This window comes from Cyclopterus lumpus, chromosome 14 (genome assembly GCF_009769545.1).
Source record: "Cyclopterus lumpus isolate fCycLum1 chromosome 14, fCycLum1.pri, whole genome shotgun sequence".
Classification (NCBI taxonomy): domain Eukaryota; kingdom Metazoa; phylum Chordata; class Actinopteri; order Perciformes; family Cyclopteridae; genus Cyclopterus; species Cyclopterus lumpus.
In genome coordinates, this window is record NC_046979.1 from 7,305,778 (window position 1) to 7,324,501 (window position 18,724).

Sequence of the window (18,724 nt, forward strand, 5' to 3'; positions counted from 1 at the left end):
CACAGGTGGGCCACAGTCGGGGGTCCCATAGCTATTGTTCAGTTCTCAAGGGCTTTTCCCTGTTTAGGATTCCTAAAGAAATATAATAATTTAGTTAATGTCCCATTTGTAAGCCCGAGACTAATTATGAGATTTGACAATTTTATCCATTTGTCCAGACAAGTACCTCTTGTGCTGTATCCTATTAGTCGAGATTTGTTGATAAGTTTAATAGGGGAAATACCTGGTATATTCCAAACAAATATCCACAGAGCAATAGTGTAAGGGGAGTTTCTTTCCAGTTCATAGATAATATCCTGTCAGTCATTATATTCTTAAGTTTATGAAGTACGTTAGTGTTCACTGTGTGAAGTTAACCAGAAACAATACTGCACCTGTTCTGGAAATGTCCCCACACTTCTGATTTCTTAAAGACCATATAGTCAATAACATTGAATCTGTATTTTCTTGTTTCTGTGAAAACATTTTTTTTTGGAATCTCATTGTATTCCATTATCCAAACCACTTCTCCTATTCAGGGTCGCGTGGCGCTGATCCCAGCTGACATTGGGTGAAGGCAGCTTCACCCTGGACAGGTCTCCAGTTTATCACAGGGCACACATAGAGACCACTCACCCTCACATTCACACCTATGGGCGATTTAGAGCCTCCAATTAACCTGAGCTGCATGTCTTCGGACTGTGGGAGGAAGCCGGAGAACCCGAGGGGACCCACGCTACCACGAGGTAGAACGTGCCAACTGCACACTGAAGTTCCACCCAGGATCGGGGATTGACAGTGCTAGCCACTACACCACCCACATACATGTGCATGTGATTTAAGTATGTTCATACTGAGTCACACAGTGGTGACCTTCAATTTCCCAGCTCTGAACTTACATATCATACAATAATGACTCTCGTTGGGTCCCAGGGTTGGTGGTTCAATCACCACCTTCTCCTGTCCTTGAAGTGTGCATGCAGCAAAAATACCAACTATCTCTTTCATTAATGGCAAAGATACTTCAACAGCATTGTAGAAATTAATTGCTAGCATGTAGTAGCAATTAAATGTCCCTTACCGATAGCACTTTGTTGTTTAGCACTTTAGTAGCACTTAAATGGCTCTTACAGATAGTACTCTGTAGTTTAACGTTATTGAAGAAATTGTACTTGCTTGATTCTTGTTGTTCTGAGTTTGGACTCATGGTTTAATGCACTTATTGTAAGTCGCTTTGGATAAAAGCGTCTGCTAAATGACATGTAATGTAATGTACCTTTTTTATGAAATAAAAAAGTGATCACTTTAACTATCATTTTCATCATTTGCTATCCTTTTTTATTTTTTTTCATGCATTGTTTGCATACAGAGGGCAGACAAAATACATTATAATAACACTTGAAAAAGTAGCAGGTTAACTTATAGTCCATTATAAACACAAGTTGAACCTATGTGAAGTGTCCACACCTTCAGTTACAGTATTGTTTATCCAGCTGAAATAACATAAATGTATTGTTGTACGGCACTTAACATAGTTTACAGAGGTTCTATGAAGACGTGTGCATTGCACTATAAAGAATACAAAATGTATCATATACAATAAAACAGCTCAAGTTACAAAAAAAAAGAAAAAAGGACTGAAATCATAAAGAAAACATATTAAAATGCAACACGTCAGACGGTGATTAACACAATGACCTTTGGGATTTAAGCATATGTGTCAGCTTTAAATGGTGCATATATATATTGTACCTCAGAAATAACTACAGCTTCAAAACATTGCACAAGCCAAGTCCTGTGCTTCCTGAGTGACTTCCCCATTTTGGGATAAAGGTTTGAGCTCTGTGAGGGTCGTGGTCCCCTTTGTGGGAAAACATTTTCTATCCAAGGCCATGTCCACAGGCTGGCAGAGCAGCAAGAATCGCTGAGGGGAAGAAAAAAAAAAGAGATTCAAGAGTGAAGTAAAATGCAGTTGAGTAGCAGAGAATGGACATACTCAACATTGTACTGTTACTTGAAAAAATGCCAACAAACACAAAACAACCATCATCTTTAGTTTTACCAAACATCAGCGAGAGCAAAGTTAGCTAAACAAATCAGAGGGAAGCAAGAGGAGCATATTCACCTGTCGAAGAGGGCCTTTTTCCTGACTTATTTGGTAGACCATAAACAGAGGGATGAGGGAGAGGGAGACAGATGCTATGAACCAACCCAAGATGTTAGCCCAGAGAGGATACACATAGTTGTTACTGAACTTCAGCGGGGAGTATTTGACGATAGAGAAGATGAAGGTGCCCTGGGATGAGAGGAGACAAAGTGGATTAGTGTGAAATGTTACACTCTGTACTAACGTAACTGTGGAACTCAAAAGACAAGACACCTACTGAATTTAACTCTAACCTGTTCTGAGGAATTGCAAAAAATAAACTAAAGATTCAAAAGAGGATGAGTTAAGACGAGTGCTTTAGATACAATAGATTCACTATTTATTATTATTATTCATGTGTGTATTATGTGTGCATTAACGGATATTTATCTGCACATATTTCTCAATGTGGTTGGTCCTCCTTTTCTCTCAAGAATGTGTATCACATGCTGCATCTAATAATGGAACAACCAGTAGACAGGAAGCAACATACATAGAAGAACCGCCAGTGAACGAAAGGAACTCTTACAAAACAGAAGGAGGGAGTGATGTAGCGCCAGCAGTACTTCATCAAAGGGTACGGACGATAACCAATCATGTCGGTGATGTTGCCATAGAAACGGTCAGCACCTTTAGGAGAAGAAAAGATATTAGGTTAATCTTGTCTTTAGAGGAATTGTTTTGCATATCAGATGTCCACACTGTGGTTTTTGCCTTGTTGAAATAAATTGTGAGACAAGTTTCTCATCGTTCGACTTTGTGTGGTTGGTTGTGTCGTCTCCGACTTACCGTACACCCAGGCAATGCTGACAGACTGTAAGAGGGAGAGGATGAGCAAGGTGGTGCCGCTGCAGACATGATGGTCCAACAGTTGGAGCAGGTACATCCCTCCCTAAACACAAGGGCAGAGGTAACCGCTACAGCAGCGATGCCATTTCACAGGCGTCTTGCATTCACAGGCTTCTCAATTGGTTCAAAGTTGTGGTTTTCCCAATTCCTTAAATATTTTATGAAAAATATCTATAATAAGTGACAGTATTTAACGTTGTTTGAGTGTACACTTAAGTGAAACTATCCATCTTAAATGTTGTATGTGACCAGACAGTGAAATATATGATTTAAATATATAGCTACAGAACACTGGATTTTAATGCGAGCGGACACTGTTGCGGTGCACCAAAACAGAGAGAAATGGCAACAATTAGCAGGTGTAAGAAATTAAAGGTTTACTAGTTCAGCACATAAACCCCCGTAAAAAACACAAATCTATGTTTTTGTTTGTATCCTCAGTCGCTTTGTGTGTTATTTGGATTGACTTATATTTTCGTTTGTAGTCATTTTAATGAACTTATTTTCTCTGCTTTGCTTTTTGTAATATTTTACATGTTGCCAACATTCTGGCTGGGAGAACTGTACAAACCTCAGTGACCAGAGAGAGTCCCAGCACACAGCAGACACTGCAGATAGCCAGCAGAACCAGCTCGCGTCTAAAACCTTGGCGCAGGTAAGTCGGGAACAAATCTGTCAGTGATGTCATCAGACACTCGAGACCAACAAACTGTAAGGAATAAAGAACCAGAGGGAGGTAAGAGGACCAGTGCTTCTTTTATTCATGCGTTCATTCATTCATTCCTCTGCTTATTCATTCAGAGGTTCAGCCGGTACCTGACTGTCCAATCCCAGCAGAATAATCATGAGGAAGAAACACACCGACCACACCTGAGGCATGGGCATCATGGCTACAGCACGTGGGTATACAATGAAGGCCAACCCTGGACCTACACAGACACACACACACACACGCACGCACGCACACACACACACACACACACACACACACGCACACACACACACACACACACACACAAACACACACACAGAATCGAACAAGATATAACAAAAACATAAATTAAAAGGCAAAAGACAGTCATTTGAATGTTCATCATATGATGGAATTTGAAGACATAGACCAAAGTCATAGACAAGTAAAAATGTTGACCTGATGATGGCGCTAGTTTAAAGAGTCAGGGTATAACTAAATTAAATCAAATTCATCCTGAAGGGGACATAAATGTGTGTACCGAATGTTATGGCAACCATCTAGCAACTGTTGAGATGGTTCATGCTGCATTCATGTAATGTTGGCAGAATAGAGAAAACTGTTAAAAAAACACCCCGCAAAGCCAGTCACAGGAGCCAGTGAAGCTAAACTTTGTGTTAAGTGTTTTGTATTTGTTTCAAATGGGAATTATTGACGGTTGGTGCAGTTCAGCTACAAATGTCTAAATATGAAGTGACAAATGTGAGTAGCAGCATCTGAGACCTGTTGATGCAGTTATAGTTATGAGTGGTTGCCAAAATAACAACATCAATCATGGATTAGTTCATGATTCATAAAATCAAGTTCATGATTAATGAGAAAACTGACTCTTTTTCTTTTGTCTTTAGTTCCGCATGCCAGTTAACATGAATCATGCTCACTTGATACGAGTAATGTAACACCAAGAAGAAAAGACTAATCAAAAGGGAAAAAAAAAGATGACATAATATGTTAAGAGCCTGTCAGTAAGCTTCTAAGCTTGAGAAGATAAAAGGGATCAGGATAATGAAACTGGCACAGTTACCACATTTCAACAGGTAGTGTCTATGCAGAGAACAGTGTCTGTCAATCTAGAATTCAAGCACCCCGAGAACGCTGCACACTCTATCACTCTTCCCTGCTCACTATTTAGTTGAGCTTTGCTCAGTCCGTACTTGCCTGATTGAGCTACTTCAGAAATATCCACCCCTTGTTCGTTGGTCATGAAGCCCAAGATGGAGAAAATGGCGAAGCCTGACACAATGCTGGTGGCACTGTTCAGGAGACACAAGTAGAAACAGTCCCTGAAAGGAAAGAAAAAATGAAGAGTGGAGATGTTTTATATCCTTTGCAAGTTCTACACTTATTTTGGGGGGATTTCAGATGTGTAGACCTGAAATAATACTGCTTGTCTTTCAGTAGAAGAAATGCAATTCACCTATTATTTTGACTAAAGTTAAGACCACAGAAAACCAAACTAGCCGATATGATTTTATTAAAAAAAAAGACATCAATAATAGCACATTTCGAAATTAACATTTATTTTAAAAAGAAAAATGTAGAATCCACCTAAAACAGGTGTGGGGAGTGTCGGGTGTTTTACATCTGCTCGTTGAACATGAGATATAGGCTTACACATTAATTTCCCATGGCCAGTCCTTTTTCATGCCAATAAAATTCAATGAAAGAGGTCATATCTCATTGTATACGTTCAAATGCATAGTGCGGAGCCATACATGCCTTCGGTCAGTCGGATGAAATATACCATATTTATGACTAGAGAAGATTGTAATCGGCCAATGTTGTCAGAGAAATTATATAAAGAACAAGAAACACTAAATTTTTCCTCAGGGACACATTTCCAGCTGGACAGTTTTGACAGATTAGCCTGCACTTACCTGTAACAGTCGTTATTGTAGCGGTTGTAACTCCCAAGAGAGGTTAGGAATCCAAGGCCGATGGCATAGGAGTAGAAGATCTGAGTACCAGCATCCATCCACACCTGAAAATATCAAACAAATAAGTGTGTTTATGTGCACGATCACTCTCTGTCGGGGAAAACACTCCAGTGGTTGAGCTCCAAAGATCCTTTGTATGTTCTTACCTGGGGATCTGAAAGGCGGGAGATATCAGGATAGAGGTAGTAAATGATCCCGTCCATTGCCCCCGGTAGGGTTACACCACGTATGAGCAAAACAAACAGCATAACAAAGGGGAAAGTGGCTGTAAAGAAAGCTACCTGAAAAGAAACAAAGACAGTTTTAGCCAGTTTGCACCATCCTACGCTGCAACACCTGGTTTGACATATTTGCTTAATATTTCTTTTACTTTGGTTATCAAAGTAGTTGCTGATTAATTTCCCATCAATTCACAAATCAATTAAATCGACTAATTGTTTCAGCACTCTTTGGGTGTATTGATCTTGAAACAATCACTTCTCAACATATCAATGTAGATGGTTAATTGGGTTTATGTTGTACCATCTGATTTTGAACAAATACATTATTTAGTAAGAAATGTTACATTTACACCAATTGGATTACTGCGCCGTACATTAGCCTCAGCCACTGTAATGTTTTAAAGTTTACATCTACGTGTGTTAGGCAACGCTGTACAGACGTATACAAAACTATGGGGTCTGAGTTCATTGGATTGTGTTATTGTGAATATTTATTCTGGCCTTAAAGACACACAAAACTGCTGTTACCTAGTATAACATAATGGATTCCTTAACCCTAATCCTTGATATTCCCCCAACCAACTCTTTGCCACTTGTATGGTCAATTCAAACCATTTCTGTTGGACATCACATGTTCCTGGAGTACTGACAGTTGCAGGATCATAAGTTAAGTATTGGAACTGGTCCAAATACCTGTAGCCTGAGGCCAAAACATAGATCATGTGGTCCCATTTGTAATTTGCTGCTTGGGGTCCAGAATTCACTCTTCCCTTGGACGACCTTACCAGGGGCTCGTTAGCACCACACAGCTCCCAGATTCACATGTATACACACACAAACCCCTCCACCATATAAAGGTGGTGATAATGTAACAACTGCAAGTAGTGGGTAATAAAAAAAAATCTGCTGATGAAATAACCTGCCTACAATGTCATAAAAATGTTGAGCACATATATGTAATATATTTTACCATACAACTTGCTACATTTAGTGATCATCATCAAGATTTCACGTTTCTTTCTAAATGAAAAAGGTAATAAGTTACTGTTACATTACTGTTAAAAGTAAAAGGACTGAGAGCATTTCAAATGTTTCATGCATAAATGTTTAATAATAACTTGACTTTGATTTTTAAATAACTTGATATTCCTGAAAATAACATAAAAACTTAATTTGTACACAAATATGTGAAATATGTTCAGTCTTAGAAGAGCTGGCTGACCTTTCCAGTTGACTTGATGCCCTTCCAAATGCAAAAGTAGCAGATGACCCAGGTCAGGATAAGACACAAGACCAGCTCCCACCTCAAGCTACCGACCTCCTCAATGCCACTAGAGAGTTTCAAAACTCGCCGCCTGGACAGAGAAGGTGCAGGGGGAGCAATGGTGTGGGTGAGAGGGAGAGCAAAACATGTATTCATAGTTGTAAGGGAAGGATTAGAGGGAGACTGGAAAACTGAGCATCAGTATGAGATGGTGGGTGAGTGACAGAAAGCAGAAGGAGAGAAAATCGCCTGGGGGGAAGGGTAAAAAGAAAAATGCCGCAAAAGTGCTCTCTTGGATGTATATATGGTAGGAAAAATATGATAAAGTCTAGACTTTATGATGCCTTTTCAGTAGAGCAGTATGATAAAGAGCACTATTAGATGCCTATGGTAGCTTTAATGTGCCCTTCCACAAAACGTGAGGTAGTATACCTTATACTTGCCCCTCTAGTGGCAAAATCGTGGTGCAATGATGTATAGGCTGGACTACATGTTAGAACACTTTCTGCAAGTCCCTCCACCCCTGTCCCTCCAGGCCATTGGTATACTCAGGCTGTCTGACTGTTGAGAAAAGAGAAAGGGAGTGGAGAACGAAAGGGAAGGGATTGAAAGAAAAGTTAGCATTGAATTCAACTTGTTTGAGTGGACTACATGCTTACTCCCAGAACTCCACAACAGGAAGAGTGGTATTCAGTCTGGATCTCATGCTGAGGCTCAGATTAGGATGGTTGATGTCCAGACATGAGTCTAGTATAAGAAAACAAAACGCTGGGAGTCAAACAAATATTCTCATTTTCAAGTGAACTTAAAACATGCTTTGTTGTGTCCCAGATATAATATAACATGCTAATTCTGAAAAAATATTGCATTACCCTCAAAACAGCAACATGAGACCATGGATCTGACATACTTTTCTTAGTGCAAGACTTTTTAAATCATTTTTCACATATCGTACCTGTGTTCCAGTCGTGTCCACATGTGGCCCAAGGCAAATCCACGCTGAAGGATGAGAACAGGTAAAAGAATGCCCATGCAATTATGATAATATATGAGGTGGCACTGAATGTGATGATTAATTGACTGGCATAGCCCATGCCTGAAAAAAAATACAAAATACAAGTGAGTTTGGCGCACAGATAATATGTATAGTTGTTACACTCAACATTGTCTTTTAGTTACAGAGTGAACTAAACATTATGCTAAGATTAAAGACAAAGCAGACTAAAGACAATCGGGTGACAACGGATATAATCAAAAGTTCGTTTACATATGTCTGCTTAAAATACGACAAGCCACTTAACAAATATAACGACAATGTTTGCAAAGATTTAAAAAAAAAAAGGCATTTTATTTACCTTGGAAAAGTGGACACATCTTTCTCCAGCACGTGACACTCCCCTGGCTGGTGTATTGTCCTAAGGCAGTCTCAAGGAAGAATAAGGGGATTCCGCATGTAAACATGAACAAGAAGTATGGTATGAAGAACACACCTGCACAAAAAAAGATTGTTTTACTTCCTATTCCACCGAGCAATAATATTATATATAATAATTATATATATATGCATTGAGCAACAGCTGCTTTAAATCACTCGCCTCCGCCGTTTCTGTAGCACAGGTAGGGGAACCTCCATACGTTGCCAGGTCCGATTATTGCGCCCATCACGGTCAGGATGAACTCGGATTTGTTCCCCCAATGACCGCGTCCCTCCAACTCTGTCGGAAGCTCGGTCTTCTGTGAGTGTCTTTTTGGCACAGAAACGGTGCAGGTGCCATTCTTGCAGTTCATGATAAGTCTTTTCCCCCTTTATATCCCTTAACCGCGTTAAGTTTCTCAGCAGCCTCCACTTTACCCAAGACTTAAGGCTTCGTCGGTTCAGTCTAGCACCTATCCCACCTTTCAGATGAACTGCGCCGCGTGAGAATGGTGAACTGAAGTGAGAATGGTGTTGGCTGGCACGGATATTAGGCAATACTGTTATACAAACTATGCGCCGTTATATTTTCACACTATATATAATACATTGTATACAGAGGCGCAGCAACCCAGGCAATTGCCTTGGGCCCCGAGCTGAAGGGGGCCCCGAGGGACGGCTGACGTCAATGACAAAATAATGGAACCGCTTTAGACGCTGCAACGACAACGCATCGGAAATGCCCCCACATGGCCCTTTCCGAGTAGTCACTGGCTAGTTGCTAGTAGGGGGCCCCGACAGACGGCTGATATCGCTCCATATCAGCGACACAACTTGAAACCCCCGTAGACACTGCAATGACACGTCGGGAATCTCCCTAATGGGGCCCCCTTACTAGCCCGCATCGACGTGTGGTGCCGGTCAAACACGAACAAACAAAATGAAAAAATGAAGCGAACATATAACTCTGGGCACACGAAACGAAAAAAAAAACAAGAAGAGGATGAAAAGAAAAAACGTGACAGTGGCAAGTGGGAATGTAGAAGCTATGTGTGTTACATTATGAACAAGTAGTGCTGCCAGCCAGCCTGCCACTTTATCCCAAACATCATCCACCAGGCACCAAATAAGTTTACTGCACATTAGCCCATGAGCACGGGTGCAAATCAAAACATTTAACAACAGATAAGCTTCATATGAACACTGATCACAAACAAATATAGCCATCAAATTAAACAGCAGAACCTGGGCTACAAGAATATATAAGCTCCAAACACTAACTAAATGAATTACCAAATATCCAAATTCATATCGCAGAATTTCTTCAACCGATTGCCGCGTTTTGGTGGCTAACGCTACGTAGCATTATGCTACACAATGAAACAGCTTCGCATAAGAGAGCAGACACTCCGCAGATTCTGGGGGGCCCCATGGTCCTTCTTGCCTAGGGCCCCCAGGGGGTCTAGAGACGCCCCTGATTGTATAACGTTACAGATACGTATGCGCATTAGGAGAGGGTGTCAAAGGAAGCATACGTATGGTTTCTCTAATCAAACGTCACCAGTGTGAGTTGTTTGCCTTCCTTGGTTCTTTAACTCAGACAACATTCAGTTACAAAAGTTAGTTAATTCAGTTCAGTATAATAACAATGTGATGATAATCAATCTGATGGCTCAACAATTAATGACTCATTCACTACGATATTCTAATAGTGTACTCTATATTCTAACTTTGATTTTTGTTTGTCTGGAGAAACCACTGAAGGAGAAAACACCAACATTGCTGGAACTGACCGTTAGGTGGCAGTTTATGCAACACGTGCTATTGTACATCACAGAGAGCACGAATAAACAGATTTACAAATTACACATTTCAATTCAATTACAGCTTTTGCAATGCAAAACATGTAGCATTGAGAATACATATCCATTTTTGAAATGGTGCATTTTGAGTTACATTTGTTCATCCTCCCAACATAACATATAACGTCCACCAGAGTGAATTACTGTATACCTAAAAGCCCTCATAGCAAAGATGTTAACTAATTTGATTTCAAAACAATATGTAATCAATTCCGTCTGAAACATCATATTATTTTAGGAAAGTTACAGATAATTTCAGTGTTGTATGCAGAATAAGACATTTCAGTGTCTTTTAATAATGCCCATTAGAAAAAAAGCTGGCATTAACAGGCGTGTTGCTTTATACCAAAGCTATTCTTCAAACTTCACAATATAAATAAAAGGTTATAGTCTAGGGTTAGCACAGTTTAAACTTCTTCAATCTTAGACTAAAGGGGTTACAAGAGAAAGCGATTCCCAAAAATGATCGAGAGTCACTAACACATCTGTGGACTGGAAAACCAATTGAAACTTATGTTCCAACAGTATTCTCCCCATAAGAATTACATTTAGTTTTAAATGTCTGACACAAAGAAGTAGCCATTATTGAAGGAAAGAGGAAAACAAGTTTTGTGACTTATTTTACTAAAACTACACCGGGCAACTGCACCATTGTAATGACGTTCTCCAAAGGAAAATATGAAGAAAGAAAACACATCACGTTGCACCGCTTTAATGTATTATATATAGACACGTTGTAATGCTTCTCTTTCGCATAATCGAACCACTGAGAAACGTTATGGAGAAGCTGTGCGGTGCGCTGATGGACTGCGGCTACACAGGAGCCGGCTGAGCTGGAAACCAGTGAGCTCATTCTGACTGCTAGAGGAGGAGGAGGGCGGGGCTCCCAGCATCATCACCACCGGCCATCACTGCTTCATTGTACGGGGGCTGCTGCTGATGCTGCGACCATAGCGGACGGGACGATTATTTCTCTCTTCTCTCCCCCACAACCCCCCTTTAAAAAAATAAAAAAAGAGCATATCATGGACACGATTTCACGAAGATTAGAACTCCATGCGCGACGAGAATCGAGGTAAGGCAAGAAGAGGCGTTTGTCAATACGGCCGCGTTGGGTTTTTAACACCGTCTGAGCTGAGAGTTACTGGGACTAGCAGGCCGGAGGTTGGTCATTCCAGCAGCTGTGCGAGATACATATTGGGCTCGTGTGTAATTTCCGCCCCCCCCTCCTAAAAATGCCTCCACCGTGTAAAATAGCACAAGCACGAGAAACGAGCCGTTTCTGAGCGCGTAGCATATCGGCTCAGCCTGCATGTCGGAAGTGGCCGAGCTCGGCCTGCACTAGCAAGCCCTCCGAAGATGACGAGGACAGAGCTCATTTGATTTTTTTTTTTGCACACGACGGATGCTCACGTCGCATCTCGAGCATGATCCCCGTGTTTGTATTTTTCTGCGGCCGGTAGGCTTTTGGGAGCCGTGGGCCCGGCTACTTGTTGTGCAGTGAAAGCTCCCAGCTGTGTGGTGATTGCGCTCCAGGTGAAGCGCATTGGCTTCTTCTCGACATAATTAGGCCTGTGTGTGTGCGCGCGCGCGGTGTGGTTTGCTGGAGGGGCATTTCCCCCCCCCCCCTCCTGCTTGACAGGTCATCAATGGCCGTGTTTTTGAAGGGATGCTGCAGTGATGAGCATGCTAGTCCACAGTGGTGGGCTGACAGGCAGGGCCTCCAGACGGAGGCACACGGTCTGCAGCCTGCAACTGCCCGAGGGTGTTACACTGGCCTGATTTATCACACATCACCCCCTGCTGGGAAGGCATTTGGCACACTACTGTTTTGGGGTCAGCACAGATGCAGGATGGGGACTGCCCTCAAGGTAATAGCTTACAGATTGACTGGTAAAAGAGGGCACACACCATGGAGCAATGTGAAACGAGAGGATACAAAAAAAAAAGAGACCGGGATAGAGTTAGATGAATCATTTAAAATGGGAAACGTGAGTGCAACTGTCACAATAATGACTCTGATACAGCCAGGCAGTATGATTCTAAATATGGCAATGATGTCTCGTTTCCCTTCCGTTGGAGATTCCGCGTGTTAATGTTGCTCTACACAGTTGACACAGTTTTAACAGATTTTGAAACATGGCATTCTTATTTGGCCATCACAGTGGTCCTCTGTGATGGCCAAGGCTAGATGAGCAGATGGGTCAGTGTTGTATTTATTATGTATCTACCTGCCATCAAGTGTTTTTGCATTTCTATATATAGTGTCTGACAATTCCTTGTTTTACAGCTTATCTATCATTAGTGGACAATCTCCCTCATGCAATCATTTGGTACATGATTTATAGTTGCACCTTACTGAACTATTTCCTGCATTAGTACTGCAGAGCCTGGTTCATACACTGTGTTGATGTTTTGACCTGAGACAGAGCGATTAGAAGTCATTAGTTATCTGAACCAAAAAGCACTCGCACGGGATCTTAAAAAGAAGTGTGAGAGTTTCTGTTTGACACTTTGAACCAACACCAGCCTCATTAAACTTAAGTGGTTCATTGACACAGTTGACGCTGGCAACAGTCTGACGAGTCGAAACGGTCTCAACATCCCTCTGTTGGGTCAGACAGTGTTTGGTTATGACAACAATACAGTGAATTTTCATTTTATTGATAGTTTGAGAACTATACTATAAAAGTACTATCTAAATTAACACTTAAAGCCACATGCAAACCCTGACTTTATTTGCACTGTAGCTGTTTTCATACATTGTGTTGGTATTTTGACCTTATGCAGATGGATTAGAAGTCATTTCTGACTTGAAATTTGGATTCCTGCCACACATGTAAATAGGCAATTGAACACCGCGCTTATTTAGTGTTAATACGATCACATTATATATTTTTGGATCACGGTTTTGATAGTCAAAGGTTGGTATAAGACAACATTGTTATGTATGCAGAGTCATTAACTGTAGGATTTATTAGACTTATGTAACATCTGTCAGAGTTTTTAGTTTTTATGTAATACATCAAATACGTCAATGATAACCAGCTTACATATGAAGAGACATTACATATGTAGCCACATTTGTTGAATTTAAAATGAGTTTAAATTAATAATAGTTGGTCTCTGATACACATGATCTCATTATTGAGGGTTTGTTGAGTGTGTCATTTACCTTACTTTTGTAAACAGTCAACAATACGGTTTGGAAGATGCATACTTACCTTAACGTTTAACAGTCTCTTTTGTTTTTATCTTGCTGATCAATTCTGACTAACATTTTCTCAACTGCTTCACCAAAGAGCTACTTATATCTTGCCTGGCGTGTATCCTCAACACAGTTGCTTATGGAAGCTCCAAATATAATCCCCAAAAGAAACCAAAGCTTATCTTAAACCTTGGATACTAACCTTTAACCCATGGCAAAGTATGGCTTTTACAGTATAGTTTGAGTGGATAGTGGATGACAGATGGCAGGTCCTGATATAAAAAAGGTTGGCTCTTGAAAGGATTACTTTGGAAATGAAAAACTACAGAAATGAATAGGCTCTTGTTTATGGGCAGAAAGGAAGATGTACATTTATGTCTAATCTAAACTCCTCCATGCTGACGTGATCATTTATTGGCAGTACACAGTAGCAGTCTCTTTCTTTTTTACATGAAAAGAAAAATTGAATAGTAGTGAACAAGCTCAATTTGGTAAAAACTGCTATTGCTAAATATAGCATTGGCATGAAGTCCAAATTATCATAAAAAAGAGTGGGAGTCTTCCAAAAAGAGGAAAAGTAGGTCATTAAAACCCAACAAAAAAGCCTCCATGGCTTTAACCGTAAAATCCTAGAGGGCCATCAGATTAAAGCCGACAGGCAGCAGCAAGGCTTTTCTGAGAGTATCCCGGTTCACTCTTGTCTGGAAAATCCAGCGCCAACATCCAAAATTGTTGTCTACAGAGTAAAAAGTGGGTCATGTATCCAGTTCTGTTTCATGTGAAAGATAATTAGCATTCAACTCTGCAGTGCCATTTTACATTGCTACATATCCATGCTCTAATCAACCTACTTTCTAGGGTCTAGCAGCAGTAGATGGCTGCTTTCAGTGAAAAAGGAACTGATGAATCCAATGAACGCTACCTGCTCAGCACTCAATGGCAGATGAGTTGGCAAACAGGTGCTGAGGAATGTCAAATTTCTAGCAGCTCAAGACCCAATTAGTTATTCCCAGAAGTTAATTGAGACTAAACAGAGCAAAAGAGAGAGTGAGTATGAGTCTAGTGGCCAGACACCTGACTCAATGTGAGTGATAATGGTCCCCAGTGGCAGCTGGTTGTATAAGTAGGCCACTGTTTGCCATCCCGTTAGCCATATCAACTTAACAAGCCAGTAATTTGTAGCAGTTTTCAGTGAAGAAGATGCCACCTGTCCAGCATCAATTGACAAACAGAGAAAGTTAGCGACAAGTATCAAGCAGCTGGAAGACGCAGATATTCCCTCAGGAGTTGGAACTAAAGGGCCTTGTTGTTTTTGGACTTTTATCAGTAGTAAAATGACTCCAAGTGAATGCTGATGTTGCTCTGTGTATGATGGATGTGTAGACGACTGTTTGCTAACAATCTTTTCAGATAGGAACATGTCAACTTTTTAAGAGCTTGCTCCCAGTGACCACAGGAAAACCAAATAGTGAATGCAGCTTTAAATAATCCCCTCCCAGTGGTCTCCTCAGCTATAGCTCAGCGCTGCTTAGTGTGTTAGCAACATGTTGTGTACCTGTAAATACTTGTTGTTGGACTGCTTGTTTTTAGCATAAGTGGAAGGACACGTTGCTCATTTCACATTACATTTTTCAATTGTTATTTTTTGCCCATTTGTGTTGCCACAAAACTAATGCTATTGAGCTCTCTCATTGGATAACAGGCGCCTCTACTGCAGACATGCAGCTAATTTTAGTTATACCAAAAAATGAATCAACAATTCCTCATTGTCTTAGAGTCTGTTTATATGTTTGGTGCAAATGTTTAGTTGCTATTTCTAAACTTAAGAGAAAGATAAGGTCTATTGAAATAGATTGTGAGTTGAGAACCAGGGTGTATGTGAGATGAAAATAGCAAAAAACGATATTGCAGTGTGCCTAAAATGCTTTAAATCCATTCTTTAAAAAAAGAGACATCTCCTGCTATAACTTAAAGCTATTCCCATGCTTAGCCCGATGAGTCAAGAGAGGGGAGCACTGTGTAAGAATATTGCTTGTATATACTTGGGAGAAATCGAAAGGAAGAAGGATTCCTGCTGTTTGTTCAAATCAACAACAATGGGGAAAACAGTGAAACCCTGAAATCTGTGTCCACAGAGCTGAGTGATGAACGGTGAAAGTAATGCATTTAAAATATAAATGGAAGTCAAAATAGGTTAGACAGAAAATTGAAGCAACATCCGTTGCATGGCCCAGTATTGCACACGATGCCCGTCTGTGACTGTGTTACGTTCGTTTGACTAGCCAGCGGATTATTTCACAGTGCAGGCTGAAAATGGAATATGACTAATAGGATTGACTTGGGCTCACAGCAAATTCATATCTAGTCCCCCCCTTCAGAGCAGTACCTGGCTGCTGCGGATGGTTTGTAGGTTAATACAGTATTAGTAGTCATCTGACTTGTAGTTAGCTTCGCTTGATGGTGGTGTATTCAGATGTTGGTGTATCAGTGAATCATCACTTTTTAAAGCTTTTGTAATGTAAATACAATAATTATTTTAAAATATAATATGGCTGTGACTAACAATGTATTTAATTATTTATTAAACCGTCAATTAATCAATCAATTGTTTATAAAAAGGTAAGAAACACTGAGTCCAAGGTGACGTCTTCAACTGTGTTATTCTTAATGAGATTCAGGTTACAATGACTTAAAACAGAGAAAAAGGAAAACCAGAGAGTGATTGGCATTTTTGCTTAAAATATAAATGATTAATTGATGATCAAAATAATCGTAGTTTATTGGTTAATAAACTATTTACTGAAGCTTTGTAGAGCAGCCATTGATGCACATTTGGGTTCTCAGGTCTTTTTGATTGATTATATCTACCACTTACCCTTCTACAGAGAAGTTTCTCTTTCATTTCTCCCCTCGGCCTCCTCCTGATTTAACAGGTGAGGAAGGTGTGTGTGGAAGCAACAGTCCTCTGTAGTTCATTAAGTATCGCACGAAACTCGAGGCCAGACCACTTTTTAGCAGTCCTATCCCATTTAAATCAGTTTAGAAACTGAGCGTTGGGCAGTTGTTGATGGTTTTTTCAACATTTATAAAACACTTGTTTTCAAAAAAGAGAGGGTAAACACCATCAAGGGCCTTTTCACAGCCTGGATGAAACAAATATTTTCACAATTATTAGATGAATTCTCAACCATTAGTTATATTTATTCTTTTACACTCTTGATAAAAGGCACCTTATATAATTAAATTGTTGTATATGTTATGTACAAAAAAATTAAATTGAAAGATCTAGAATAACAAAGCAACTGGATGATGTTACTACATCAGCACCAGTGTATAGATTGGAAGAGTAACTAAAGTAACTCTCCTGCATGATAACAACTTTCTATTTACAGGCAGTCGGGTGGAGAAGGTAGTGCTGAGTGAGGATAACGCATAATCAAAGCACTTCTCTCTGGGCTCATGCCAATACTGTCTCCATATTAATTATTTAGAAAGGTCTGGCTATCCCTTCTCTGATAGTTTCCTCTCTAGATGTATTCCCTTTCCCAGCAGATTCAGAGCATTAATATAGCATCAAACAAGATATAGTGAAGTGATGTCTAGCTGAGCAGAGAATGAAGTCAGGAGGTCCCAGTACATTCCTGTACTGTAATCTTATAATATTTAATAATTTGAACGCACAAGACAGACCTTCCACTGGGTTTGAGCATGAGTGTGACTTAAAGATCATAGTGCCTTGAGAGAAAGGACAGCCTCAGGTCAGTATGGTTTGCAGTCACTGGTTCCCGTTTATACTGTCTGTGATGTTCGCAACTGCTTCATCTCTAATCTGAATCTCAAAATCTTTTAAGCGATGTTATGTCACCCCTCCTCAGATTACGACGGACACCATCCAACTCCTTCTAGTCGTCACGGCTGTGCATGATGGTGCACACATCCATATGCATTTGCACTTTTGTGGCTAGTAAATTTAAAAGTATGCAGTGATGAAACCCATCATTGAGACACTGAAAAGAAATCCACACTTTTGGAAAAGAGGAGATTACCATGCAAAATAATCTCGGTATCAACATCTGATTTTAAATATTACAGCAGTTTAAATTTACAAAATGCTAAGTGTACAATCAGTGTGTGCAGATTCTTCAAACAGATGTCATGAACCAATGCCCCTTTCACTGTTAGACCTTCAAGTGGTTTGGAAGTAGACAGCTAATACAAGCAAAGTCATTAAGACTTGATATGCAGGCAGTCTACCAGCAGCACTTTCAGCATTTATGTGAATTGAATCAGTTGCATGACCTTAGTCACAACTTAATGCATGTGCACAAATGTCTGCAAAAACCTTCATTCAGAGTCTAATGAGTTTATGAAATAATGAGTTTGAGTTATCTTAATATATTTGTTTTCTTAGCTTGGTCAAGATCATATGCAGTTGTTGATGTCATGTAAAGTATATCGTTACTGTGAGCACATAGTTATCATTACAAGCTGTACGTGTTTCCAGTGTTCGTTCTGTAAATCTGTCCTCTGATCACAACCTGTTATTCAGAGATGATTACATTTCATGCAGATGATATGTGCTGATTGACAACTGATTGTAATTAATCAATAGTACAGTCGCATTGTGTCTCGCCACATCAGTTTAATCAACCAACAGTATTTCTGGTTCGTTCCATGACACTAGCAGCCAGAGTTTAAAAGGTACGACCAGTTTGCACTCTTCAGATGACCAGTTTGAGCCTAAATGCTTTTCTGAATATATTTATTATTATTTGGTTTTCCATTGAAGAGCTTCATCCCCAGTTTTATTGGTCAAGCTAGCGGAGTTGTTCTAGTTTTGGCAATGTTTGTTGGGTCAGTTGGTCCAGCACTTTGTTCCAGACTGAAATATATCAGTGAAATTGGGATGAGATTGGGTTCATGGTCTCGAGAGGACCACTTTGAGGTTGACATTTTTGGTTTTGAGTGAGATGTCGGTACAACTATTGGATTGATTATCATTAAATGTGGTTCAGACATTTGTGTTCCCCATAGAACAGTTTGTAATTACTTTGGTGATCCCTTTAAAAGAGGTCTCCACTAATTAAACAGTG

General features: G+C 40.1%; 1 protein-coding gene across 1 annotated transcript; it reads right to left on the reverse strand.

The window, feature by feature from the left end:
* Positions 1 to 1,351: 1,351 nt before the first annotated feature.
* LOC117742472 (sodium- and chloride-dependent GABA transporter 2-like) lies at positions 1,352 to 9,093 on the reverse strand. Its single transcript, XM_034549869.1, has 14 exons — positions 8,743 to 9,093; positions 8,503 to 8,637; positions 8,103 to 8,243; positions 7,807 to 7,894; positions 7,106 to 7,238; positions 5,809 to 5,943; positions 5,603 to 5,706; positions 4,884 to 5,008; positions 3,791 to 3,903; positions 3,546 to 3,683; positions 2,915 to 3,017; positions 2,655 to 2,755; positions 2,105 to 2,275; positions 1,352 to 1,903 (listed from the first exon to the last, which is right to left on the reverse strand). The coding sequence occupies exons 1-14, from the start codon at positions 8,933 to 8,935 to the stop codon at positions 1,751 to 1,753; spliced, it is 1,833 nt and encodes a 610-aa protein (XP_034405760.1). The 5' UTR covers positions 8,936 to 9,093; the 3' UTR covers positions 1,352 to 1,750.
* Between the last annotated feature and the right edge of the window lie 9,631 nt (positions 9,094 to 18,724).